We start from the raw sequence: 26677 nt of genomic DNA on the forward strand, positions 1-26677 counted from the left end.
AATACAAGATCCGGTCTTTTGTGTGTAGGATCAGTTCCCAGCAGATATGGATAGACCAGTCTGCTTCTGGCCTGTGTCTGTTTTGCAAGTGATCATAAGTTCATCTTCTGTTTCAGTATCAGTCTGTAAATTATTTCATATAATTATTTAAATTTATTAATTTGAATTTATAGATATAAATTCAGAGAAGTGCAAAACTGAAGGATAACTCCATTCTGATCCATGTATTGTTCTTGGAAGTTCAGACCAAGTCACTTTACTGAAAAATGTGGCCCCTCTTCTATGCAGCTTAGTTACAATCTGTGATCTACTGAGCAGTGCAAGTAGGGTGGGAGAATTCGCAGGGAAGGAAAAGGAGCAGAGGCTATGGAAAAGGAGCAGAGGCTAGGTAGTGGCCACATCTGCACCATATATTTAAAACAGTATCATACTACTTTAAGCAGTCATGGCTTCCCTCAAAGAATCCTGGGAAATGTTGTTCATTAAGGGTGCTGTGAGTTGTTAGGAAACCCTTGTTCCCATCACACAGCTATAATCCCCAAAGTGGTTTAACAATCAGTCCCTTTTCCCAGGGGCCTTTTGCAAAAATTGCTTGCAAAAATGTGCCTATCAGGCCAAGCTGTATACAAAAATGTGCACATCAGGAAAAATTTGCACAAAGGTGTTGAGAAATATTCATGAGGACTTTTTTTAAAAAATAAAAATTAATAAATGGCAAACAGATGAAGAAATATGAAGAAATGAGAAGCCAAAACTGACAGGTTCAGCCATCACTGCTTGTGACTAAAGAAATTCTTGCGATGAATGTCCAGTCAGTCTGCTCCTCCTGTGCAGCAGAGATCCTTGTTGTGCCAAGATTTTGTCTAAACAACTTGTGCTTGTGCTTATCCTCAGGGCCCTACTTCAGCTCACATCCAGTTGATCATGGAGCGCCTGCTGAGGAGAATAAACCGGACAGTGATTGGAATGAGCAGACAGTCTCCTCACATTGTGAGAGCAGTTCCCTTGACTCTGGGGCTTTTGTTTTCTTTTGTTTTGATGTGTGTGTCCCTTGTTTTGACACTTCAGCAGTTTGGAGCCTGCCCTGCTGGAGTTTAGGCCGGCTTCCATGCTGGTGTTTCGTTGAATTGTTTTCCCACCAACCTGTTTGTGTGCTGCCCAGTATGTCATAACTGACTGAGGCCTTGCCCTTTCCCTCCATTTAAGACTGGTTACTTTAACCAATGCCACTCAACAGCTCAGTGCATTATCATTGTTGTACCACATGGGCGGACCTTTTTCTTCAAAGTGTGACTGTCCTGTTGTAGTGTAGTTTTGGTGCACAGACTAAGGAGTCCATATATCTGAGCTCACATGGAGTGGTCTTTCCTGAGGTACCCCCTGTACTACAGCACCAAAAATCACACATGCTGACTGGTTCAAACATAACAGTCAAACATACCTCAGGCTCACACTCTGCCTATCCTCCTTTGCGCATTCCATTTCTCTCCCCCTCTTTGTGGTACACAATAGCTATAGTCTGCTGTGGCATGTAAATCAATCAAACTATGGTTAGCGCAAACCATAACGTGTCCCAGACCAGAATTAGAAACTTGAAATGGGTTTCTGTGTCTGGATAGGAGGCAACCTGTGGTTTATGGAAAGCATAGCTTAGCTGATTCAGGTTTCGTAAGTTACAAATATTGGAAACTAACATTGGAGCATATGAAGAGAGGAAGGAGCCTGGAAACATCAGGCATGGCTCAGTGGACACCTAGACTGGATCTGGAGATTCACTGCTCACACCGAAGTGAAATATTGGCTGAATTCAGATGTCACTGTAAATTGTGGTTTATCATGATGAGAAGGAGCCTAGTCTCCTCCAGTGTTGGGTGCTCTCCAATGCAGCTGTGAGGAGATAAGCAGCTTTTTGCATTGTGTTTGAACCCTAATCTTAACTATGTTTTATTTTTATAAAAAAGAAGCCTTATAACCACTGTCTGAAGTTTCAAACAAACCATAGCTAAGACTAAGCACACCTTGTCCAAAGCGCTATGAAGATGTTGAGGAGTGATGTGAGCCCATCATGATAAACCATAGTTTTTCTAACATCTTAGCTGTTCAGTCTTGGCACCCATTTCACTGACTCCATTGCTGTTCTCATGCCTCCAGAGGAATCAAGTTCTTGGATTTCCAGGAGTGACACACAATGTCTTTGGTCAACACAATGGAAAAAATAAAACCTAAAAGTGGCTATATGAGGGGGGAGGGAGGGAGAGAGAGAGAAAGAGAGTGAGTGGGTGAGTGAGTAAGTGAGAGAGAGAGAGAGAGAGAAGCAGCCTTCGCTGACCTGCATAATGCTGGCTGGGACTGATGGAGAGTTATAGTCCAAAACATCTGGAGGCACCACGTTGGTGAAGAGCAAGAGTTCTGGGAGAGATTTGACAGCTGCATCTTCTGCCCCCAACTCAATCTGCTTTGAGAACTGACCTTTCTTGCCCCACATTTTAAGAACATAATGGATCAGATGAAAGGTCCTCTCACACAAACATCCTGTTTCCTATAAGTGTGGGCAACTTGATGCCTTCAATAAGACCACAAGCAGGATCTAAGATCCATCACCAACCTCCACTGTCAGAGGCAGTATGCTTCTGAATACCAGTTGTTGGGAACATCAGGTGGAAAAAGTGCTGTTGCACTCAGATCCCATAGGCATCTGGTTGGCCAAGTGGGCCACTGGCCTGGCCCAGCAGGGCTCATCTTATGTTCTTATGCTCTCATTTGAGTGAATATTGTGCCTATTTCACAAACTTGTTGATGTTTTGGTTCCATTCTTGTTTCCAGGGTAGCTTTGTAGCCTGCATGACGTCCACCTTGAGACAAATGGATGATTCCCATTATAACCACTATATCAGCACCTTCAAGACCAGACAAGATCTTATTGTAAGTCTTATTATAGTTTGACGTAATTTGGCAGCCCACACATAATGGATTTCTAATGTTCTCTTTATTGGGTTCTTGCCCTTTGTGTGTCACCCTGTGTTGTTATGAGAGGTGCCTGTGTTGGAAGAGCACGGATGCATAATGTGGTGGTTGGTTGAGTTCAGCTTCCCAAGAATCTCATATTTCTTTTTCAAAAAATTAACGCCAGGTTTCTAGTCCTTTACAATTATGTAATATGCTTGCAAGTATGTGGGCCACACCTGTTGAAATCTCAGAAGCTAGAGGGGGGTGGCTGGATAAGATTTCTGGAGGTTGGGTGTCAGGCTTCAGTGCCCTGAACAGGGGAGGGGCAGTGCTCAGTGGCAGAGCACACACTTTGCATGAAGAAGGCCCCATGGTCAATCCCCAGCATTTCCAGTCCAGGGAGCAAACGATGTGAAAGGTTTTAGAGAAATGCTGCCAGTCAGAGCAGACAGTACTGAGCTAGATGGACAAATAATCTGAGCTGGTATAAGGCAACTTCATGGGAGACCAGGGTTCAGTCCCCAGTCAGCCATGAATCTCATTCAGTGATGATGGGCCAGTCACTGGCTCTCAGCCTAGCCTACCTCACAGGGCTGATGTGGGGATAAACTGGGGGTGAATGAGACCTGTATATGCCATATTGAGTTCCATGGAGGAAAAGTGGGATATAAATGTAAAATAAATAAAATAGCAAAACCAGAGTAAATTATGCAAAATGGCAGATGCAAATGTAGTCTGCTTTGCATAATTTAATCAGACTTTTAATCTCTTCTAGCACTTGAGTCCACTGCTCTGTTTTCAGGCCCCCTTCCTTTCCCCCTCCTTTCTCTGCTCCTTTGGGATATCTTGAAATTCAGTCTTTGGCTGGCTCTCAGGGCTTCAGCATTGTGGCATGGAAAACCCAGTAAGAAGGGCCGTTTGGAGACTGGCATGTGTTTAGTTCACTCTGGGGAGAAAAAAAAAGGAATAGAAATAAACTGGGAGTGGTGTTCTGTCTCTTCCATCATGGAGTTCTGCCAAGAGCTCTAAGGGCTTTGACTTTATTTGGTCTGATGGGAAGTCGGCAAATTTTGAGCCATCAGGGTTGGCTTCCAGAATTGCAGATGCATGTTTATTACTCTAAGGCCACGTAATCCATTTGCAACCAAATCCCCAGGCTGTTCAGATCTTAAAGCTGTGTCTTTTGAGGTTTTCCGTTCAGCATTTTCATACCCGGATCGGGTTACTCAAAAGCTCCTTTTTGTGTGGACCAGCTTAGAAAACAGTGTGGGAAGTTAGCTTCAAGGCTGCCGAGGAAGGCTTTATTGCAACCATTCATAAAGATACCTAATGAGGTTGGATTCCAGCATTTGCCCTTTAAGTCAGCAATAATGGTTGAGTTCACCGTCCAGTCGGCACTCTTAAAAGTGACCTTAAGTCAGCCTTCCCCAACCTAATGCCCTCCAGCTCTTTTGGACCACGCCTCCCATCAGCCCCAGCCAGCACAACCCTATATACCTTATATCAGTATTTTAGCCCGGAAACCAGTTTTAGAATTGCACTGAACCCCTGCTTATTTAGTATTAAATTTATATCCTGCCTTTCCTCCAAAGAGCTTAAGGTGGCATGCATGGTTCTCCTCCTCCCTATTTATCCTCACAACAACCCTGTGAGATGGGTTAGGCTGAGAACCTGAGCTTAATGGCTGAGTGGGGATTTTAACCCTGGTCTCCCAGGTCCTAGCCCAACACTCTCACCACAGCATCACACTGTAAACCAGGTCTATAATAAGTCTCGCACATAGCATTTACGTGCTAGCATTTGAAAACTATATTGTTGTTAGGCGCAGCTTTTGGAAACACCTTATCATTTGCTATCAAGTCAACCTGCAATGTGAAAAGCAAAAAAAAAAAAGCTTAGTGCAAAGTTTAAGTTACATTTCACTATGGCAATAAAATACAGTTACCTCAATCAAGATAGTGTTACTTCAAATTCCAAATCATCTACTCATTATTCCAGTACGGGTTATGATTTTTTGTAAAGAAAAGTAAAAAGGGAGGGAATTGACTTAACTAAAGTTGTGTAATTACTTCTGCCTACTGTGGAGTCATTAGTTTTACAGCCCTGTGCCCAGACCTCATTCACATGCAGCTAAATGTCGAGTAAGGGGAAGCCAATGTGTGTAGACTTAACTTTCATCCAAAGCTTCAGTCCAAGCAGGTCTTTTTGTTGCTCATACCAGCAAGCAAACCTTCCCCAGAAGCCTTTATTTAGGGGGTCAGGTGTGTCACCTGACCTGTGTTGATCAATTGGTAGGAGGTTTGTTTTGCTGGTGCAACTTGTCTCTTGTAGTTCCTTCTTTAACCAGATCTGGGTGGTGGCACATAGCCTGAATCCCCATCCGCCATTTCTCAAGACACCAGTTCAAGACCTGCTGCAAGGCTTCAATCCTGACAACCAACGCACTTGCAAGAAATTCGCACCTTGGTTGTCACAGCCCTCTTTTGATTTCTGTTAGCAACTTTTCTTCTTGGAATGTTCTTAGTTATTTCAAATGTTTATATATCTCTTTCATTTAGCAAAAACTCCAATGGCTTTTGCTCTGCCAGGTAGGGGATATTTCCTGAATACCCAATTGCATATGAATTAAGAGGACCTGTACAGTTTGACATTTGCCCCTCTGATCCCAATGCACTACATCTGTTGCGTAATGTAATATGTCCCTTTCTGAGAAGGAAAGCCTCACGAGTTCAGTGGAACTTATTCCCTTGTAAGTGTGCAAAGGATTGTGACTTCAGATTATGAAATCTTTACCAGAGAGTCCTCCCCAAGCAAGTTTCACAGAGGTACTTTTTAAAACTGCCGATATCATAGTGCTGTTATAGAAATCTATAGTGTGACCACATTTGCAATACTGTTTACAGTCCTGGTTGCCTCACCTCAAAAAGTATACTTTAGAGCTGGAAAAGGTTCAGAAAAGGGCAACCAAAATGATCAAGGGGATGGAGGAACTCCCCTGGGAGGAAAGGTAGCAGCATTGGGGGCTTTTTGGTTTCGAGAGAAGGAGAGTAAGAGGTGACATGATAGAGGTATATAAAATTATGCATGGCATGGAGAAAGTGATAGAGAAAAGCTTTTCTCCCTCTCACACAACATGAGAACTCGTGGACATCCAATGACGCTGAATGTTAGAAGATTCAGGACAGACAAAAGAATTTCTTCACACAGCGCGTAGTTGAAACTGTGGAATTTGCTCCCACAAGAGGCAGTGATGGCCACCAATTTGGATGGCTTTAAAAGAGGATTAGACAAATTCATGGAGGAAAAGGCTATTCACTAATAAGCAAAAAGAAATGCAGTTTAAGAACATACGTATAGCCAACGGATATTTCTCTCAAACTTTAAAATGCAGGGAAACTGGGCAGCTATAGCGAATGCACAGGGGAGCAGGAGACCAGACCTCTATGAGATACTGTACTGCCCTACAAATTTCTAGAAATGCAAATACAATTTGGGTTTGTCTTTCATAGTCCAATCCACTTCCTGTGTAGTTTGGAAGAATTTGGTAATGTGTCTCTGAGCATATAGTGAGAGGTGATGGGGGAGGAAGGGGGAGGAGTAGGGGGAGGGAGAGGAGGAAATTGGGTGGGTGGTCATTGGGAAAGCCCCTTTCCTTTCCAAAAGGAAAATGTTGTTATGGGTCTACAAGTCAATCATGACTTATGGCGACCCCATGAATCAGTGACCTCCAAGAGCATATGTCATGAATCACCCTGTTCAGACCTTGTAAGTTCAGGTCTGTGGCTTCCTTTATGGAATCAATCCATCCCTTCTGTTTTTTCCCAGCATTATTTTCTAGAGAATCATGTCTTCTCATGATGTGTCCAAAGTATGATAACCTCAGTTTCATCATTTTAGCTTCTAGTGACAGTTCTGGTTTAATTTGTCCTAACACCCAATTATTTGTCTTTTTCACAGTCCATGGTATACACAAAGCTCTCCTCCAACACCACATTTCAAATGAGTGGGTTTTTCTCTTATCCACTTTTTTCACTGTCCAACTTTCACATCCATACATAGAGATCGGGAACACCACGGTCTGAATGATCCTGACTTTAGTGTTCAGTGATACATCATTGCATTTGAGGACCTTTTTTAGTTCTCTCATAGCTATCCTCCCCACTTCTAGCCTTCTTCTGATTTCTTGACTATTGTCTCCATTTAGGTTAATGACTGTGCCGAGGTATTAATAATCCTTGACAAGTTCAACGTCCTCATTGTCAACTTTAAAGTTATGTAAACTCTTCTGTTGTCATTACTTAGTCTTCTTGATGTTCAGCTGTAGTCCTGCTTTTGTGCTTTTCTCTTTCACTTTCATCAGCATTCATTTCAAATCATTACTGGTTTCTGCTAAGAGTATGGTATTGTCTGCATATCTTAAATTATTGATGCTTCTCCCTCCAATTTTCACACCTCCTTCATCTTGGTCCAATCCCGCTTTCCATACGATATGTTCTGTGTATAGATTAAACAAGTAGGGTGATAAAATACACCCCTGTCTCATACCCTTTCCAATTGGGAACCAATCTGTTTCTCCATATTCTGTCCTTACAATAGCCTCTTGTCCAGGGTATAGGTTGCACATTAGGACAATCAGATGCGGTGGCACCCCCATTTCTTTTAAAGCATTCCATAGTTTTTCATGATCTACATAATCAAAGGCTTTGCTGTAATCTATAAAGCACAGGGTGATTTCCTTCTGAAATTCCTTGGTCCTTTCCGTTATCCAATTTATGTTTGCAATATGATCTCTGGTGCCTCTTCCCTTTCTAAATCCAGCTTGGACGTCTGGCATTTCTCACTCCATATATGGTAAGAGCTTTTGCTGTAGAATCTTGAGCATTACCTTACGTGCATGGGATATTAAGGCAATAGTTCAATAATTACTGCATTCCCTGGGATCCTCTTTCTTTGGAATTTGGATGTATATTGAGTGCTTCCAGTCTGTGGGCCATTGTTTAGTTTTCCATATCTGTTGACAGATTTTTGTCAAAATTTGGACAGATCCAGTCTCAGTAGCTTGTAGCAACTCTATTGGTATGCCATCTGTTCCTGGTGATTTGTTTCTTCCAAGTATTTTAGGAGCAGCTTTCACCTCACATTCTAAAATTTCTGGTTCTTCATCATATGGTTCCTCCATGAATAAATCTGTCCTCCTTGCATCCATTTTATAGAGTTCTTCAGTGTATTGTTTCCATCTTCCTTTTATCTCGGTGAGTCAGTGTGTTCCCCTGTTGATTATTCAACATCCCTCCTCTTGGTTTAAATTTCCCTTTAATTTCTATAATCTTTTGGAATAGGGCTCTTGTTCTTCCCTTATTGTTGTCCTCTTCTATTTCTATACAGTAACTATTGTAATAGTTCTCTTTGTCCCTACGTACTAGTCGCTGTATTGTTGCATTTAGGGTTCTAACCGTGTGTCTATCTCCTTTTGCTTTTGCTTTCCTTCTCTCTTTAACCATTTGAAGAGTTTCTTCAGTCATCCATTGAGATCTTTCTCTCTTTTTAACTAGAGGTATTGTCTTTTTGCATGACTCTGACTTCACTCCATAGTTCTTCTGGTTCTCTGTCAACTAAGTTTAAAGCCTCAAATCTGTACCTTATTTGATCTTTATGCTGTTCTGGGATGTTATATAAATTGTATTTTGGCATTATGATTCTTCTTTAGCTTTACTCTGATTTTCGATATGACCAGTTCATGATCTGTATCGCAGTCTGCTCCTGGTCTTGTTTTTGCAGAAAGTATGGAACTTTTCCACCTTCTCCTACCAATTATATAATCAATTTGATTCCTATATTGACCATTTGGTGATGTCCATGTGTACAGTAGTCGTTTTGGTTGATCAAAAATGTGTTTGCAAGAAACAAATTATTGACTTCACAAAATTCGATAACATTGTTGAAGTATCATAATTTTTCAGGGTTTCTCCCACCTTTTTATTCTACAGAAGACACATGTAGTCTCCCACCCAAATTTAAACGACATCCTGGCCACATCCACACCAGACATTTATTCTGCTTTCAACAGCCATGGCTTCCCCCAAAGGATCCTGAGAAGTGTAGTTTGTGAAGGGTGCTGAGAGCTGTTAGGAGCTGCCTTATTCCCCTCACAGAGCTACAAGTCCCCAGAATTCTCTGGGAAGAGGGACTGACTGTTAAACTCTTCTGGCCACTGAAGCTCTGTCAGGGGAATAGGGGTCTCCTCTCAGCACCCTTCACAAACTACACTTCCCAGGATTCTTTGGGAGAAGCCATGACTGTTCAAAGTGGAATAAATATCTAGCATGGGTGTGGCCCACGCTGATTAGCCAAGCCAAACAGCTGTGAGTCTGGCTTTTAGAACACAGACAGTTGTTCGTACTGAGCATGCCCATGCTTATCATTAACTCAAATGTTAAATTTATTAAATTAATTCAAACTTTCAAACTGTAGAAGATGAAGATCAGAGTATGGAGCAAGGTCAGTAATAGGATTACAGGTATTCTGTGACATGGCTGATTTTTAATTAATTTCAACAAATTGTGAGACCACTGATAGAAAAAAGTCCAACAGGGGTCTGGATTTTTTTACTCATTTTTCAGACTTTAAAGTCTGAATTCTCTCTGACTGTTTTTGGGTATTGCCATGAAAACAGAGAGTTGTTAAGCAAGCGATTCTGAGTTCAGAACTCTTAAGTTTTGTGAGATTTTGTTTTGAAATTAGCTTATGGGAAGCAGCTGAAAGGCATGGGTGTATTTTCAATTTAACATGGCAGAATGTGAAAAGTCCATGTTGGCTGTAGTATACAGCCATTCTTATGGCTGTATAATCAGTGGCTACTAGCCATTATGCTCTACCTCCACGGTCAGAGGCAACATGCTTCCAAATGTCAGCTGCTACAAACTGAAGGAAAGGAGAGTGCTCTTGTGCTTAGGGTGCTTCCCTATGCAGCTTCACATAGGCATCCGGTTGGCAACTCTTGAGAACAGGATGCTGGATCCAGCAGGCTCTTCTTATGTTCTTAAGCAGCTGTCTTTCATCAGTGAGGGACCAGCATGATCCCAGAAGCCAAAAATTTTGTTCAACCTTCTGTGCTCAAGCAAGGTGATAAATCTTTAGTTCCCAAGGCCAATTTTCTTTTGAAGAAAGACCAAAAGTTCCTTGATTGATGTCACCATCCTGGAAGAGCTAATGCATGGCATATATCGAACCTGCGAATGGCTCATTAAATCAGTCATGTGTCCTGTACTTTCTCCAATCATGACTTGAGTAGCTGTGATAATTCTAGAGCAGCCTTCATGAATCTGGTCCTCTGTGGATGATGTTGGACTACAGTCCCCATCATTCAGTCAGTTAGGCAAGTTTTATTGTTTGTAGCCAATGTCCATTACAATGTAAACACATAAATCTCTCTCTCTCTCTCTCTCTCTCTCTCTCTCTCTCTCTCTCTCTCTCTCTCTCTGTGTGTGTGTGTGTGTGTGTAGAAAGAACATAGGCAATCCAGTAAAACAGGGACAAATCCTAAAAGCACAGATTAACAAAATCTAAGACAATTTGTTTAGATTAAAAGCTCCTTCTAGCATTTAACACTATAGTTCAAAACGTTTGCTTTTTGTTGCAGCGAGTACATATTTATCCACATCAGCCAGTAACCCTCCAATTCTAAAATCATTTGATTTGCCTTCTAAGACGGTCTGAAAAGAAAGAAGAAATTAGTCCTCATTGAATTATATAAAGGGCAAATAAGATATAATGCACAACATCTTCAGTTTGGCCTAATCCACATACATAGAGGTGTTCTTTTACTGACCTGCTAGAAAATTTGCCAGCTAAATACTGAGAAGACATCATTTGAAATCTGACCTAGGTGAAAGCATGCCTAACAGGAAAAATAAACTTAGTTCTTGCAAATGAATTGCCCTTTTATAGTCTGATTTAATTTTAGTATACCAAGTTGCAGACTTGCAGTTCAAGTCTTTGATAATCAAAAGATACTCAAAATCTTTTGGCATCTTTGGCAAAAATTGTGTCCAAGATCTTACGCTCAGATACATCCTGTGATGTTGTTGCTAAGGGGATCAAATAAGTCTGCATCGAACAACAACAAAAATGTATCCAACCTTCTCTATTCTGTAGGTCTAACAACACCCCATAATTTTGCTAAATGTTAGTCTGGCATTAATGATAGCTTTTTCTAGTATAATATAATGGACTTGTGGATGTGTGCTTTTAGAGAAGGGAGGCAATGCTAGCTGGGGTTGATTGGGAATTGGAGTCCAATAACATCTGGAGAGTAACAGGTAGGACAAGCATATCTTAAGCCTCTAAATGCTGGCCACTTTGGAGGAAACATTTCCCCACAGTCTATTTTTGTCCACAATCCATTTTATAATAACAACAAAATTCATCAGAAATCAAATACTGCATTTCCCCCAATCTTTATATTCATTTGGTTCTTATCACTAAGGATAAAAGAGATGGAGCCATGGAATTACAGCTCCTCTTTTTAAAATTCTTATATTGCATGTGTTTGGGATATAATAACATTAGAGAAAGCCTGTTAGATCAGACCAGAGATCTATCTAGTAGGGCTGTGCACTAGAACCAGATTGGGCCAGTTCAGGGCAACCTGAGATCTGGCCAGATTGGGTTGAGGCAGTCCCAGGTCAATTTGGGTCCACACAGAGCGATCCGGTGCTGTTAAAAGAAGGAGGGCCCAGCTCCTTCTCACCCACCCACCCCCTGCTGTGTGACTGTGTGAGGCCCAGAATATCTTTCAGGCCCAGATCCAGGTTGGGTTGGCTCTGGTTTGGATTGAGACTTCTTGGAAGTATTGGATGGGGGAGGCACACACAGCCCTATTATCTAGTCCAGCTTCCAGTTTCCCACAACGCCCAATCAGATGCTTATGGGAAGCCCTCAAGCAGGACATGAGTGCAATAGCTCTCTCCTGGTATTGTTCCTCAGTGACCTGTATTCAGAGGCATATAAAAGCCACATACATATTTCTAGCTCTTGCATTCATGGCCGTTTCACCCCACAGTTTCTTGCAATGTTGCCTCTGTTCACCTGTAGCCATGTATATCTGCCAGCTGAGGTTAACACTTCTTGCATCTGATGAAGTGGGCTCTAGTCTATGGAAGTTTTATTGGAGTGAGCAACAATCTTTGATTAGGACCCACTGTGCAGAGAGAGAGAGAGAGAGAGAGCCACTAAAGGGATAATGTGGAAGTTAAGTGGTCTTCCTGAGTTGTGAATTTAGTTTCTCTTTCCTTTCTTCCTTGCTTCTGCTATAACCAGTAATGGCTGATATTGTTAAGTCAAAGATTAAATTTAACTTGATAAATTTTGTCTTTGTTGTGGTGAGACAAAGGATGGTCTTCAGTGCTAGTCCTACCTAGTGTAGACCCACTGAAGTCAAAGGACATGACTAACTTAGGTTTCTTAATTTCAGTAGGTCTATTCTGAGTAGGACTTAGCTGAATACAGCCCATAGAACCTACTCTTCAACCCGTTTTTGCTACAATAAATCCATTACTCTGTTTTTTTAAATGCCTTTTTTTTCTGGCAGACATATGAATTTAACAACCGAGTATGTCAGGGCAGGTTTATAAAAACAAGTAAGGAGCAACAGAATTAGAGCATAAATAGCCAATCTGTCACACAGCTTCCAACAGCCAGTGCGAAAGCTAGAGGGTTGGACCTCAGGAGAAGGGCCAATCAGCCTGGCTAGGGTGCAAAGCCAAGCCTGGATTCCTACAGGCCTTCTGCGTTCCCTTGCCTTAGGTATCTAAAAGCCAAACTGCTGTAATCCAGGAGAGGGATTATAGATGTACTCTAGCGTGCACTGGAGTTGCACACTTTAATTCTTGGACTTTACTCCATAGCATGCTTTAAAAAAAGTGACCGTGACTGGCCTGGTTCACACGTAACGCTAACCTGGCTCTTTAACCAGGCTTGGGAAGGGGGTTAGGGTGGCAGACAGAGCTTGGAAAAGTTACTTTTTTGACCTACAACTCCCATCAGCCCAATCCAGTGGCCATGCTGGCTGGGGCTGATGGGAGTTGTAGTTCAAAAAAGTAACTTTTCCAAGCTCTGGTGGCAGAGGGTAGTTCTGTGAGGATTTATTCAGTTTTTAAATTTTATACTGTTTGCTTTTTGAATTGTTTTTACATGGATTGTATTGCATTTTGTTGTACGGTGCCCAGAGTGGCAGATTAAGCTCTGCCAGATGGGCATCTAACAAATCTAATAAATAAATAAATAACCCAAACCATGGCACAGCATGAACGAGCAAGCATGCGGGTACTCAGTAGGACTGTGCAAGCCCCTTCCCTCATTTGATACTGGGCCTGATCCGGCACTTTGAAGCGGCCTTGATCCAACCCAGGACAATCTGGGCCAATCCAGATCCAGGCCCTGAACCAACTTGAAGGTCTTGCACCATGTTTCATTAGGGTTTGATACCCTAGTTAAACATGAGTTTGGGTTGGGGCGGGAAGAGAAGCAGACATACGTAGGCAGCCTGCACGTCTCCTCCTCCCCTCTTCTCCTCGCTGCCAGTCCTCCCCCTTTGTGGCCACTCCGGATCACTCCAGGCGGACCTGCTCCGGGGCTGCCCCAGCCAGCCAGCCAAATCCCAGTTCAGCCCAATTCATTTCAGGATTTGGCCAGATCCAGTGCACAGCCCTGGTACTCGGAGCGAAGTCATGGCCGCTTTGCTCTTCCACATCCTACTTCAACTTCACTACTCGGACCTACACCATCGCTTGGCTTAGTGTTACATCCAGTTTATCTTGCCCCCCAATGAGGAAAGGCATCACACACAAAAAGAAGATACAGATTTGCGTAAACATTGAGTATGTCAGTTTGCATATGTCAATGGAAGCTTCTCTCCTGGAGCCAGTAGCTTCAGCAGAATGACTTTTGGCAGGACCACGGCATGCGGCGAAAGGGTTGACCTCACTCCCCATATCCTCTGGTCCCAGTCCTGCCTGGCTACCCCACAGCTGCTTCTTAAAGAATAAAAGCTGTGCTTGTTTAAAAAGCTTGCATGCACTGAGTGTCACATGTAGTTTCCCCCCTCTCGGGGCTAGTCTGACCTGAAAGTTGGAAATTTGGCATTTCAGAATAAGGGTGGATGGAAAAGGAGCGGACGCTGTATTACCGGCTCCAGAAAAATCACTCTAGCAGGGAGATGAGACACTCTCTGCTGGATCCCCAAATAAAGCTTGAACACAGTAAAATGGCATTTGTCCTGGCCAAGCCCGTTGGAATCAAATTCAGACTCACTAGTGTATTTTTCTCCAGTGTGTTTAATGAAAAACTTCAGTTGAGAGCACTTCATGGATCAGCTTACAGGTCACACAAGATTCTGCATCTCTACACAGCATATGTAGGCATGACTCACAGCTAGGATGTTGTTGCAGCAATTATACACACCCTCTTACAACCCTTAAGTAGGTTTGGGTGGGCTCTTCTTGTGTGAGGAAGGTGTCACAGAGCGGCAATGCACGCACATGCAAGCCCTCCTCCTAGTTGGAAAAGTGGGGCCAGCTGAGCCTGCTGTCACAGTTATCTGTGTGTCTGGGGTGGCGGCAGAGGTGGCATCTCATTGAGATCCTCCTCCTGTAGAGGAGGTGCCTGTGGCAGCTGTGGCAAAGAGGGGGGCAACGGGAAGAAAAGGGGCTCACTTGATCAGCTAGCACTTCCTCTGTTGTAGCTGGAGCTAAGGGGGAGCAGCTGTCACTGTCAAAAGTACTAAAGCCTTCTGTTTTAACACTTTCTTGTTGCAAAGCACTAGGACCCTCCCCTGGGTCCCATCCTGTATCTTCCTCTTCTTCATCACTCCAGGAACGTTCCACAGGGCTCATGATAACAGTAGCCACATCAACACGCGCTCGCATGCACGCACACAGTGTCTTCTTTTGAATCTTCGGGAAAGATTCATTTCTATATAAAATGAACAAGCATTCAGTTGTAACCATTCCACTGCAGATGTAGGTGACCTGCGTCTTTGGGTTAACCATATTAACCTGTTAATACTTATCTCAGTGGTGCCTTGTGTCAGCTAGAATCCTATCCTTCAAGCATTGATTGAATAGTGCTTGGCAATAATTTCCTTAGCAAGCAGCTGTGTCCGTTTATCCTTCAGAAGCTAATTCCATTTTCCAATTCTGCAGCAGAGCTGTACACTTTGTAATGAATCACCAGTGTAATGAATGACCACCTTGTGGGGCACCCCGTGTCTCAGGATGGGCTCTGTGGCCTTCCTTATTCTTACACCGATGGGTTGGTCAAGTAAAAGACATTGCCTTGCCTGTTTTGGCTCCCTTGAAAGACTGAAATGGATACAACTTCAACAGCACTTGAGTGGTCTGTGTTTGTTTGTAATAGTGGCTTATTCTTTGACCCCAAACTGGTCTCGTCAGAGCCGCCAGTCCCAGAAACTGCTATATTCCACAGAAGGAAGGCTTCGGATAGGAACTTCTTGGTGGGTGGGGTTGATTGGGGCCACGGCAGAGGAAGCATAAAACACCCTCCCCAACAAACACCCCCCTCCCCAGGCTGCTCTTTAAAAATAAACTGATATGTTAGATCAGGGGTTCCAAAACTGTAATCGGTGGACCGCTGGTGGTCTGCAAACTTCATTCAGGTGGTCCATGGTGTGTCTGTGGTTGAAGACAGGAGATGGCATTACCATCACATTAAATCAGGTGGGAAACCTCTGGCCCTCCAGATGTAACTGAACTACAAGTCCCATCATCCCTGGCCATTGGCCATGTTTGCTGGGGCTGATGGGAGTTGTTGTTCAGCAACATCTGGAGGGCCAGAGTTTCCCCAGCCCTGCATTAAATGTCCATATTGATTTTTAACTGTATGTTTATTGCTTCTTTTATTTCTTCGATTGTATTTTGTGGTATTACAGCTTGAATTCTATGGACTATGATAAATAAGAAACAAAAGAAGCCAATAAATGCAATTTTAAAAAACCATGCAGCATTTAGCACAGCATACTGCAATTGCTATAAGAAGGAAATAAAATAAAAAATGCAAATAAATGGCCCACCAAGAAAAGAAGTTTGGGAACCGCTGTGTTAGATTCAGTTATGCTTTTACCATATTGTGTTGATAGTATTCCACTGCCTACAGCCAGCTGGCTCAATCCAGTCCTCCCACAGGCGCAGTGTATATACTCTTCCCTCAGGGCAAGGTTGGGGTGCCTTTTCAAAACAGAGGGCCCCATTCTCTCACAAGCAACCTTTCAGGGGCCGCATACTAGTGGTCGGTGGGGCCAGAAAGAAAAGATGGGCAGGATTCAAAGTAAGAGTCCTGGGAAATTGCTGGGAGAGATGCAGGGTTCTTCCCCGGGTTCTGCATTTTGATGGCGCCCAGGGGGACGTGCTGGAACACAGGTATACAAATGCAGTGCATTGCGGTGATGACAACAGTTGTGTAACCTTTGTGGAAGTGTGGCGTTTAGCAGTGTTGAGTGCCGAAGGAGCCCCTCCCTTTTTTTCATAGGCATCCGGTGTTGCATGCCCTTGCTTGGCATTCTTAAAAGTGTCGCATAGCGGCTTTTTTGTGATCTTCCTGCATCTAGACCAAATAGGCGAAGACAGCCAGCTGTCTTTTGACTTAAGTCAAAAACCCATTGACAATTTAACTGCTGGGAGTGTCCCTACCACTTTTGGAATCTCTGGGTGGTCTCCAATGTTAGTCATACTCAAAAGTAGACCCGCTGCAATTAATGGGCATGACTAAGGTAGGTCCTCTGGTTTCAGGGGGTCTACTCTGAGTAGATGCAACCCTCTTTCCTACTAGTGTGAAATTCAGCTAAGTTGACAATGCAATGCTTTTTTTCCCAATCCTACTGTGCCCCCAAATTGCTGAGGGCAATATAGAATCCCGACAATCCCGTGAGGTTGTTTAGACTGAGAGAGACTGACTGGCCCGAGGTCACCCGGTCATCTTGGGGTTAAGAAAGAGAATGGAGTATCCTGTGTAAGGGTATGGCTGGCTGGCTAGAACACTGAACAGAAGCACTCCACACGCTGCAACTTTTTGTTGCAGATTCTACTAACTACATATAAATGTGCCCACAAAACTCACAGAGGCACACTTCATCTTGGGGTGGGAGGCTTGCAACACACAGGTACCCCTTGCCACACACTGCACAACCCCTCATAATGACAGGCATTTCGCTACTGTTAAAAATAATTTGTTATTTAGAACCAAAGACAGAGTTCTGGAATAAAGTAGGAAATCACTTCCTAGATTTGTTCTCATCTCCATTCCTCTGAGATACACAAGATTTTGTCATCTAGAATAAATTCTTGGCTTGTCCTCCTTCAATCTTGATTGTTTGGGTTTTTTTGGTATAGGATTTCTTGATGGAAACCTTCATCATGTTTAAAGATCTGATTGGAAAGAATGTTTATGCAAACGACTGGATGGTCATGACCATGACCCAGAGCAGGTAAGAAGCCTGTTGCCATTGTTGGTCCAAATGACTTCTTTCCAAGATGGGGGAATAAGGTTTTTATTTATCTATCTAGTACTGTACATAAAACTGTGATGTTTTTTCCAGATTCATGGAAACCACGTTAGAAATGCTTATAATTTTAATTCTGATGACAAGAATCTCCTTCTACATCTCTGCCATGTGTTGCAGTTGGATTGCTCTGACCTTAGTAGTTTACTGAATTAATGAAGTCTCTTTAGTGGTTTTGAACTCTCTGAACCATCTATCTGCTCTGATTTTGGGATGAGGGGTGTGTGTATGTACATGCAGAGAGAATGAATTTCAGTTGTAGCACCAACCTGTCCTGCTCTGCAGTGTGTCAAGGCTCAACCAGGGTATAGGACAAGGTGAGATTCAAGCTGGACACAAAGCAAGGTGGAATGAGATTTAGGTTGGATTCTGGGCTGGATAAGAACATAAGAAGAGCCTGCTGGATCAGGCCAGTGGCCCATCTAGTCCAGCATCCTGTTCTCACAGTGGCCAACCAGGTGCCTGGGGGAAGCCCGCAAGCAGGACCCGAGTGCAAGAACACTCTCCCCTCCTGAGGCTTCCGGCAACTGGTTTTCAGAAGCATGCTGCCTCTGACTAGACACTAAACTCTGGGAAACACAAAGCTCTGAAGTTGCTTTAGCAAGGAACAACCTGAAACCGAGCCCTTTTTACAGCTGTAAGCACCAGGTGCAGCCTAATTATCAACACACACCCCATGCTGCAAGAAGCTATTCTAATAAAAGGGGCCCAGTCTTCTCTACTATTCTACTGCGAGTGAGTGGTGGAGGCTCAGGTCTTTGACAGTGAAGTCTTCAGAGTCAGAGGATGGCAGTGCCACAGCCTCGGGAGGTGGGGTGGGGTATCGGAGGTAGCACTGGCCTCACACGTCCATCAAGTAGCAGAGCCTCTGGGGATAGCCTTTCCCCTTCAGGGTTTGAGTCCTTGCTTCCACCATCTGATGAAGCGAGATTCAGGAAGCACCATCTGTTGGATACTACAAGTGTTTCTTAAAAACGCCGTTCCTCAAGCATCCTATTTAGATGTTTATCCTCATAGGAAGTAGAAAAAGAGGAAGACCAAACAAGAGATGGGTTGATTCCTTAAAGGAAGCCACACACCTGAACTTACAAGATCTGAAAAGGGTGGTTTATAATGGATGCTATTGGAGGTCGCTGATTCATGGGGTCGCCATAAGTCGTAATCGACTTGAAGGCATATAACAACAACAACCTCTTGTACCGCTGTTGACTTGCCATTTTAAATGATGGATTTTTTTACAATGCACTTAATTGTATTTTGATTTGTATTTTTGATTTATAATTTCTGTAAACTGCCAAAACTTTAAAGTGATACCGTATATACATTTTATACATATATATAAAAGCTGGCACCACTGCTTAGGAAATGTGAAATGCATATCACATCAAATAATATACTTTGGGCCACCACCTGTGGTTTTTTACAAGGAGGAGGGAGATTCAACCCTCTCTTTTTTCACATCTCCTCACCCGTATTGACTTTAATTCTGCAGGATTTTCCTCCGAGCCATAAACCAATACACCTCTGTGCTCAACCGCTTCTTTTTGGACCAGGCAAGCTTTGAACTGCAGGTAAGGGCGAAATGCAGTCCTGTTTTGATCATGAAATCTGACATTCAGAACCTGCAAGCACCTCTTGTCGAGAGCCTTCTTGGATCACCAAGGCTTTGTAATAGATGTTGGCAATGACCGTTTGAAATTGGATCCTCAATCGAAAAAGCTACCAAGCTTGAACACCTGTTTGCAGAAAATGAAAGAGTGGGGCTTAGAGGCAGAGCCTATTGTTGTTGGCTCCAGGCAGGTCACCAGAATAGCCCTGCTGGATGATGATTAATTAATTTGGCTCAGCCAGGAATAGCTGCTTGAAGGCAGGGACGGAGATGAACTTTGTTCCATAGTTCTTTAAGCAAATTGCCCTAATTCATATTTCCATAACTAATATATTAATTGGAAAATAATGTTCTTCAGATTTTAAAAACATAGCAAAATGTGTTTTTAAATTTTATTAATTTACCTAGGCAGTTTATATACCACTTCTATATATGTGTTAAGTGGTTTACGGTATATATTAAAACATCATAAATAAAGATCAGATACAAAAGATGAGGAAAATGCCATATAATGAAGCACCACCATTATTTGTATTTTATATATTATTGCATTTCCTTCAGTGAGCTCAAGGTGGCATGCAAAGCTCTCCCCGTCTCCATATTATCCTCACAACAACCCTGCAAGAGTAGGTTAGGCTGAGAGTTGGTTGACTGGCCGAAGGTCACCAGTGAGCTTCATGGCCAGGTAGGAATTTGAACCCTGGTCTTTCAGATCCCAGTCCAACACTCTAGCTACTACACCACACTGGATCTGTACCAAATAACATCCTCTTAAACATGAAGGAAAAATCTATGCACATGGGAATCAACTCCAAAAATATAGTGAAAATCCCGCATTTTAGAACTCAGTTAACTGCTAAACAAAACATCAGCATAAGACATTACATGTGAAAATAAATTACAAAAATATGCAATTAAACATCCACATTTTTAAATGACACACTTGACAGCTAGGCAAAAGAAAAAATCCACTCTTTCCAGCCCACTCTATGCCCAATCACTCATACCATTAAATAAGCCATTCTAGTTAAATTTCAACCCTCCTATACAATGATAAACACAGCTTAATTACAACTGAAAATGCCACTCAGGTCTGCTCAAACACAGCCTTACATTGTCAACACATTCACAACAATCAAACCTGCCAACAGCATAAACCAATGTACTCAATATCACTCTTTTAGTGCACCCTCCAATCGTACTATCAGCAACCTCTCCCATAATTCAGCCATGCCTCCTCTCTCAACAACCCACACCCATTCTACAGGATGAGACCCAGACAAACCTGGACAAATGCTGACATACAAAGCAAGCAACTGCACAACCACTCCCCATCAGCTTTCACTCTCAGTCTATCCCTGACTAATGGGAGTTGGGGAAGGGGTATAGAAACCACTTTCTCCAATTTTCTAATTACCAGACAATAACACATCACCCATTTCCTCTTAGAAGAGGGGAAAATAACTACTGTAAAAATGAGCGCCGCATATAAATAGCACCTGTTGCTCACTCGAGGGACCAGTGCTCACATTTTTTAATGGTCCTTCTACATCAGTTGTAGGGAACCTTTGGCCCTCCAGATGTTGCTGAACTAAAGCTCCCGTCAGCCCCACCCAGCATGGCCAGTGGTCAGGGATGATGGGAGTTGTAGTCCAGCAACAGTTGGAGGACCATAGGTTCCTCATCCCTGCTCAAGGTCCAAGACTTGTACCTTCTGCCCTGTATGTTACTTGTATGTTTTTACCATGTTGTTCTTCCTGTTGCCCCCAGCTGTGGAATAATTACTTTCACTTGGCAGTAGCCTTCCTCACTCATGAATCCCTCCAGTTGGAGAGCTTCTCCCAGGCTAAACGGAACAAGATAGTCAAGAAGTAAGTTTTCATGTGAGTTTTCCCCCACGGGGGATCTTCTGAGGAACAAATTTTGCACATTTATCTATTTATCTGCATGTATGCTTGCAAATTTGTCTCGAAGTCTGAAGGGGAGAGATGAATCTGTAAACATTTTATTTTATGGCTGTGCCTTGTTCCGGTCCTTCCCACACCCGCAAGGTCGTTGGTAGTCCTATCAGCCAACTCTCAGATCTCCAGTTGCTGTTATTAAATGCCAGATCGGTATATAATAAAACCTCCCTCGTCCACGATTTGATTGTGGATGAGGCAGCCGATCTGGCATGTATAACCGAGACTTGGGTGGGTGAGCAGGGAGGAGTTGGTCTCTCTCAGGTCTGCCCACCGGGGTACTTGGTTCAGCATCATGGTAGATCTGAAGGTCGGGGAGGTGGGGTTGCTGTCATCTATAAGAGTTCCATCTCACTCACCAAGCACCATGTTCATTCAGTTACTGGCCTGGAGTGTTTGCACCTTGTGTTGGGCCAGAGGGACAGGCTGGGAATCCTTTTGGTGTACCGCCCACCTTGCTGCCCAATGGCTTCCCTAACTGAGCTGGCGGAAGTGGTCTCGGATATATTGTTGAGGTCCCCCAGACTAATAGTACTGGGGGATTTCAACATTCATGCCGAGACCACTTTGTCTGGCGCGGCTCAGGACTTCATGGCTTCCATGACAGCCATGAGGCTGTCTCAATATGTTAGTGGTCCAACACATGTATCGGGGCACACTCTAGACCTTGTTTTTGCTACTGAGCATGGGGAAAGTGATCTGGATGTGGGGAGTTTTACAACACTCCCTTTGTCATAGACAGACCACTGCTTGCTGAAGCTTAGACTTTCAGTAACCTCTTCCCTCTGCAAGGGTGGGGGACCTATTAAAATGGTCCGCCCCCGGAGACTAATGGATCCTGAAGGTTTTCAAAGGGCTCTGGGGGATTTTCCGGCTGATAGGACTGGCGCTCTTGCTGAAGCCCTGGTCGCTCTGTGGAATACGGAGATGACCCGGGCTGTAAACACGATCGCTCCTGCACGCCCTCTCCTGTGTAGAGCTCATACAGCTCCATGGTATACTCCGGAGCTGAGAGCGATGAAGCAAGATAGGAGGAGGCTTGAGCGGAAATGGAGACGAACTCCCGACGGATACAATTATGCGCTGGTTAGTGCTTCGACTAAGCTCTATGTAGGAGCAGTGAAGGCAGCTAAAAAACCTCATTTTGCTGCCACTATTAAATCATCTCTTTGCCGCCCAGCAGAGCTCTTTCGAGTTGTCCGGGGGCTTCTCCATTCAAACCCTCCGGACACGGTGGAATCATCGGAGGCCCGCTGTAATCAGTTTGCCGATCACTTCCAGAATAAGATCTCATGTATCCGCCGGGACCTAGACTCTCAAGTTATAGCAGTAAATCCTAGTGAGATGTCCGGAGCACAGTCTTGTCCTGTTTTGTTGGATGAGCTTCAGTTGGTTCAACTCGAGGACGTGGACAAGGTGCTTGGACAGGTACGTGCAACCACTTCGGTACTGGATCCTTGCCCCTCCTGGCTGATAAAAACTAGTAGGAATGGAACAGGTAGCTGGGCCAAGGAAGTGATAAATGCCTCTTTACGAGAGGGAGTGGTCCCGGGCTGTCTGAAAGAGGCAGTGGTGAGACCACTCCTGAAAAAGCCTTCCTTGGACCCAGACAATTTTAACAGCTACAGGCCAGTGGCGAATGTTCCATTCCTGGGCAAGGTCTTGGAACGGGTGGTTGCTGGCCAGCTCCAGGCGCTATTGGATGAAACTGATTATCTAGATCCATTTCAATCGGGTTTTAGGCCCGGTTTTGGCACTGAGACAGCCTTGGTCGCCCTGTACGATGACCTATGTCGGGAAAGAGACAGAGGGAGTGTAACTCTGTTGATTCTCCTTGATCTCTCAGCAGCTTTTGATACCATCGACCATGGTATCCTTCTGGAGAGGCTCGCGGAGTTGGGAGTTGGAGGTACTGCTTGGCAGTGGTTCCGCTCCTACTTGGCGGGTCGTCTCCAGAAGGTAGTGCTTGGGGAACATTGCTCGACACCTCGGGCTCTCCAATATGGGGTCCCGCAGGGGTCAGTTTTGTCCCCCCTGCTTTTTAATATCTACATGAAGCCGTTGGGAGAGGTCATCAGGAGTTTTGGAGTGCGTTGTCATCAGTATGCTGATGACACGCAGCTCTACTTCTCCTTTTCATCTTCTTCAGGTGAGGCTGTCGATTTGCTGAACCGTTGCCTGGCCTCGACAATGGACTGGATGAGAGTTAACAAACTGAAGCTCAATCCAGACAAGACTGAGATGCTGTTGGTGGACGGGTTCTCTGATCGGATGGTGGATATATACCCTGTCCTGGACGGGGTTACACTCCCCCTAAAGGACCGGGTTCGTAGTCTGGGAGTCTTTTTAGACTCTTCCCTCTCACTTGAGGCTCAAGTAGCCTCGGTGGTTAGGAATGCGTTTTACCAACTTCGGTTGGTAGCCCAGCTACGTCCCTATTTGAGTAAAGAGGACCTTACATCAGTGGTACATGCTCTGGTAACCTCACGTTTGGATTACTGTAATGCGCTTTACGTAGGGCTACCTTTGAAGACAGTTCGGAAGCTACAACTAGTGCAAAATGCGGCGGCCAGATTGCTGACAAGGACCAAGCGGTCCGAGCATATAACACCTGTTCTGGCCAGCTTGCACTGGTTGCCAATATGTTTCCGGGCTAGATTCAAAGTGTTGGTATTAACCTATAAAGCCTTATACGGTGCGGGACCACGATACCTTGCGGAACGCCCCTTCCGATATGAACCGGCCCGTGCACTACGTTCTGCTACGAAGGCCCTCCTCCGGGTTCCAACTCACAGGGAGGCCCGGAGGGTGATGACAAGATCTAGGGCCTTCTCAGTGGTGGCCCCCGAACTATGGAACAGTCTCCCTGAGGAAGTACGCCTGGCGCCGACTCTGCTCTCCTTCCGGCGCCAGGTCAAAACCTTCCTATTCTCTGAAGCATTTTAAGTTACACTGATTTAATTTTAAAAATGTTTATTGTGTTGGATTGTTGCTTGTATTTTAGTATTATTTTGTTATTCATTGTATTTTTATGCTATTTTATGTTCACCGCCCAGACAGCTATTGCTAGTCGGGCGGTATATAAATTTAATAAATAATAAAATAATAATAATTATTATTATTATTACATTTATATCCCGCCTTTCCTCCAAGGAGCTCAAGGTGGTGTACATACATGGCTCTCCCTCTCCCAATTTTATCCTTACAACAACTCTGCGAGGTAGGCTAGACCAAGAGACAGTAACTAGCCCAAGGTCACTCAGCTTCATAGCTGAGCGGGGATTTGAACCCTGGTCTTCCAGGTTCCAGTCCGACACTCTAATCATTACACCACAGTGGGAGATGTCGCAGCAGTGAATATACCCTGGGAAGTTTTGTCCAGTTGTTGCTCGCCAGTGTGTGTCCCCTGGGGATAGGTGCAGGTTGTGCCTTCAGACTTTATTTATTTTACTATTTGATTTATATCCCGCCCTTCCTCCCAGTACGAGTCTGGGGCAGCAACTTTATAGCAATTGCCTTCAACCTTTTTTTTCTCTTCAGATCCAGAATCCACCTTTGAACTAAGCCTGCTACCCACTTAAAGAAATCTTATTTGATTAAATCACTTTTAATCAATTAAATCCAATGGTGGCTGGTGCCCATTGGGACTGCTAGCACAGAAGGCAAGGAGACCCACAGTTATGGCGCTAGAGCCAAGTGACAGGCAAAGCCAACTCATTCTAGTTTTGCTTCATGCGTCTTCCACCTTTTCTTCTTGGGTTCTTATTAAGACTATCAATGGCTACTAGCCAAAATGGCTACATTTCACCTCAATGGTTGGAGGCAATATGCTTCTGAATCCCAGTTGCTGAAAACCACAAGAGGGGAGAGTGCTTTTGCGCTCAGGTCCTGCTTGCGGGCTTCCCGTAGGCATCTCGTTGGCCACTGGGAGAACAGGATGCTGGGCTAGATGGGCCACTGGCCTGATCCAGCAGGCTCTTCTTATGTTCTCCCTGCTGTGCTCTACAATGGAAGAGAAAGCTGCCAGGCAGGGTCACCCCCTGAACTGGTGGGAAATAAGGGAGGCAGGTAGGGGCTAGCTGAGGGTGGGCTGAGGTTGGTGGGCCATTTCCCCATTCACACTCATGGGCTAACCATCAGTGATTAAATCTGCCTGTATCTGCATATGACAAAACACTAGTTTTGAAAAAAGACGCGTACTGGTTTTGCTTTTAGGCAAAGTGTGTGTCTGTGTTGCAACAGGCCATCTTAGAAGAGGCATTATCTCCCCCGTGTGTGTAAGAGTAGGGGGAATATTTCTTCTGAAATGATGCCTGGCACCTGCAGTTTTTATAAGTAATTATTTTTAAAAAAATAATGTGTGTGTGTTTTTAAAAAATTGCTTGTCTACAGACAGCGCATATCAGTTGATTTAAAAGAGGTTTTCATTGATTAACTCCACTTTCCCCAACTTGGTGGCCTCCAGATGCCTTAGAGCTACAATTCCCATCCTCCACCACCCCAGCCAATGGTCACATATGATGGGAGTTGTCACCAAAAACGTCTGGAGGGCAGTATGTAGGAGAAGCCTGATCTGACTGATTAAAGCAGAGCTGGAGTAACTCTGGCACTCCAGATGTTGCTGAACTGCACCTCCCCATCATCCCTGACCATTGGCCGTGCTGGCCGGGGCTGATGGGAGTTAGAGTTGCCCAGCAACTTCTGGAGGGCCACAGGTGTTCCCCACCTGTCACAGTCCTACCTTTTAACTCCAACCAGCTACCCGGGATGCACTGTTAGGTTTTTGTTTTTTTTTAATACTCAATATAAAATGCAACAAAGCATCTTGTGGCACTTTAAGACCGACTAATTTATTATGGTGTAAACATGCATATATTAAGACATAATGGGATGTATGGGATAACTAGCCGGGAAGCAGGGGGGTTCTCAGGACTGTGACAGGAAAAGAAGAGGTTAAACATTCCCATGCATCATAGTGCTAATGATGGTGCTAATCTCTACTCCCTCTATACAGCTCCTACTAACTTTTGTTGTCTGACATGGTTGCCAGTAAGACAATTGTCATGACATCTAGGCTGATGTATCAGAGCTTTTCTTTTCTCCTTCTGTTTTCTTTCTCCCCACCTGCCCTTTTTTTTAAAGAAGTGAGAGCATGGTGGTGGCTCAGCAGACCTTTGTCAAAGCACAGCCTAGTAATGGATCCTTACTCGCTAGCTGAAGACTAGCACTTTATGGCGGGATGGCAAACCCGTGTCCCTCCAGATGCTGCTGAATTACAGTTGCCATCATGGCTGACCATTGGCCAGGATGGCAAGGGGCTGATGGGAATCCAAGTCCAGCAACCTCTGGAACGCCACCATGGCCTGGCTGGCACATCATGCTCAGCCAAATCATGCCTTAGCAGACATGTGCGGATTCCAGGAGAGATCACAGCCGCTTCACTCCTCCACCGGTTGTTCTGCTGCTGTGCTGAGCTTCGCCGCAGTTCGGCTCAGCATGTCCTCTGAACGTGGTTCCCAGAGAAACCACAAGCTGTAAACCATATGACAAACCTTGAATACAGCTCGTGGTTAGTCTAGAGCACTGTTC

The 26677-nt window shown here is 44.2% G+C and overlaps 1 protein-coding gene across 2 annotated transcripts in view; it reads left to right on the forward strand.

Annotated features, from left to right (window-relative positions):
- DOCK5 (dedicator of cytokinesis 5) overlaps positions 1-26677 on the forward strand; it is a 201228-nt gene that overhangs the window by 124294 nt on the left and 50257 nt on the right. For both annotated transcript variants that reach the window (XM_061593185.1, XM_061593184.1), the window contains exons 27-31: positions 895-990; positions 2824-2922; positions 17349-17443; positions 19011-19089; positions 20898-20998. In XM_061593185.1, coding sequence (XP_061449169.1) covers positions 895-990; positions 2824-2922; positions 17349-17443; positions 19011-19089; positions 20898-20998 — 470 coding nt within the window. The remainder of the gene's footprint in view (positions 1-894; positions 991-2823; positions 2923-17348; positions 17444-19010; positions 19090-20897; positions 20999-26677) is intronic.

Source organism: Rhineura floridana, chromosome 12 (assembly GCF_030035675.1).
Source record: "Rhineura floridana isolate rRhiFlo1 chromosome 12, rRhiFlo1.hap2, whole genome shotgun sequence".
Taxonomy (NCBI): domain Eukaryota; kingdom Metazoa; phylum Chordata; class Lepidosauria; order Squamata; family Rhineuridae; genus Rhineura; species Rhineura floridana.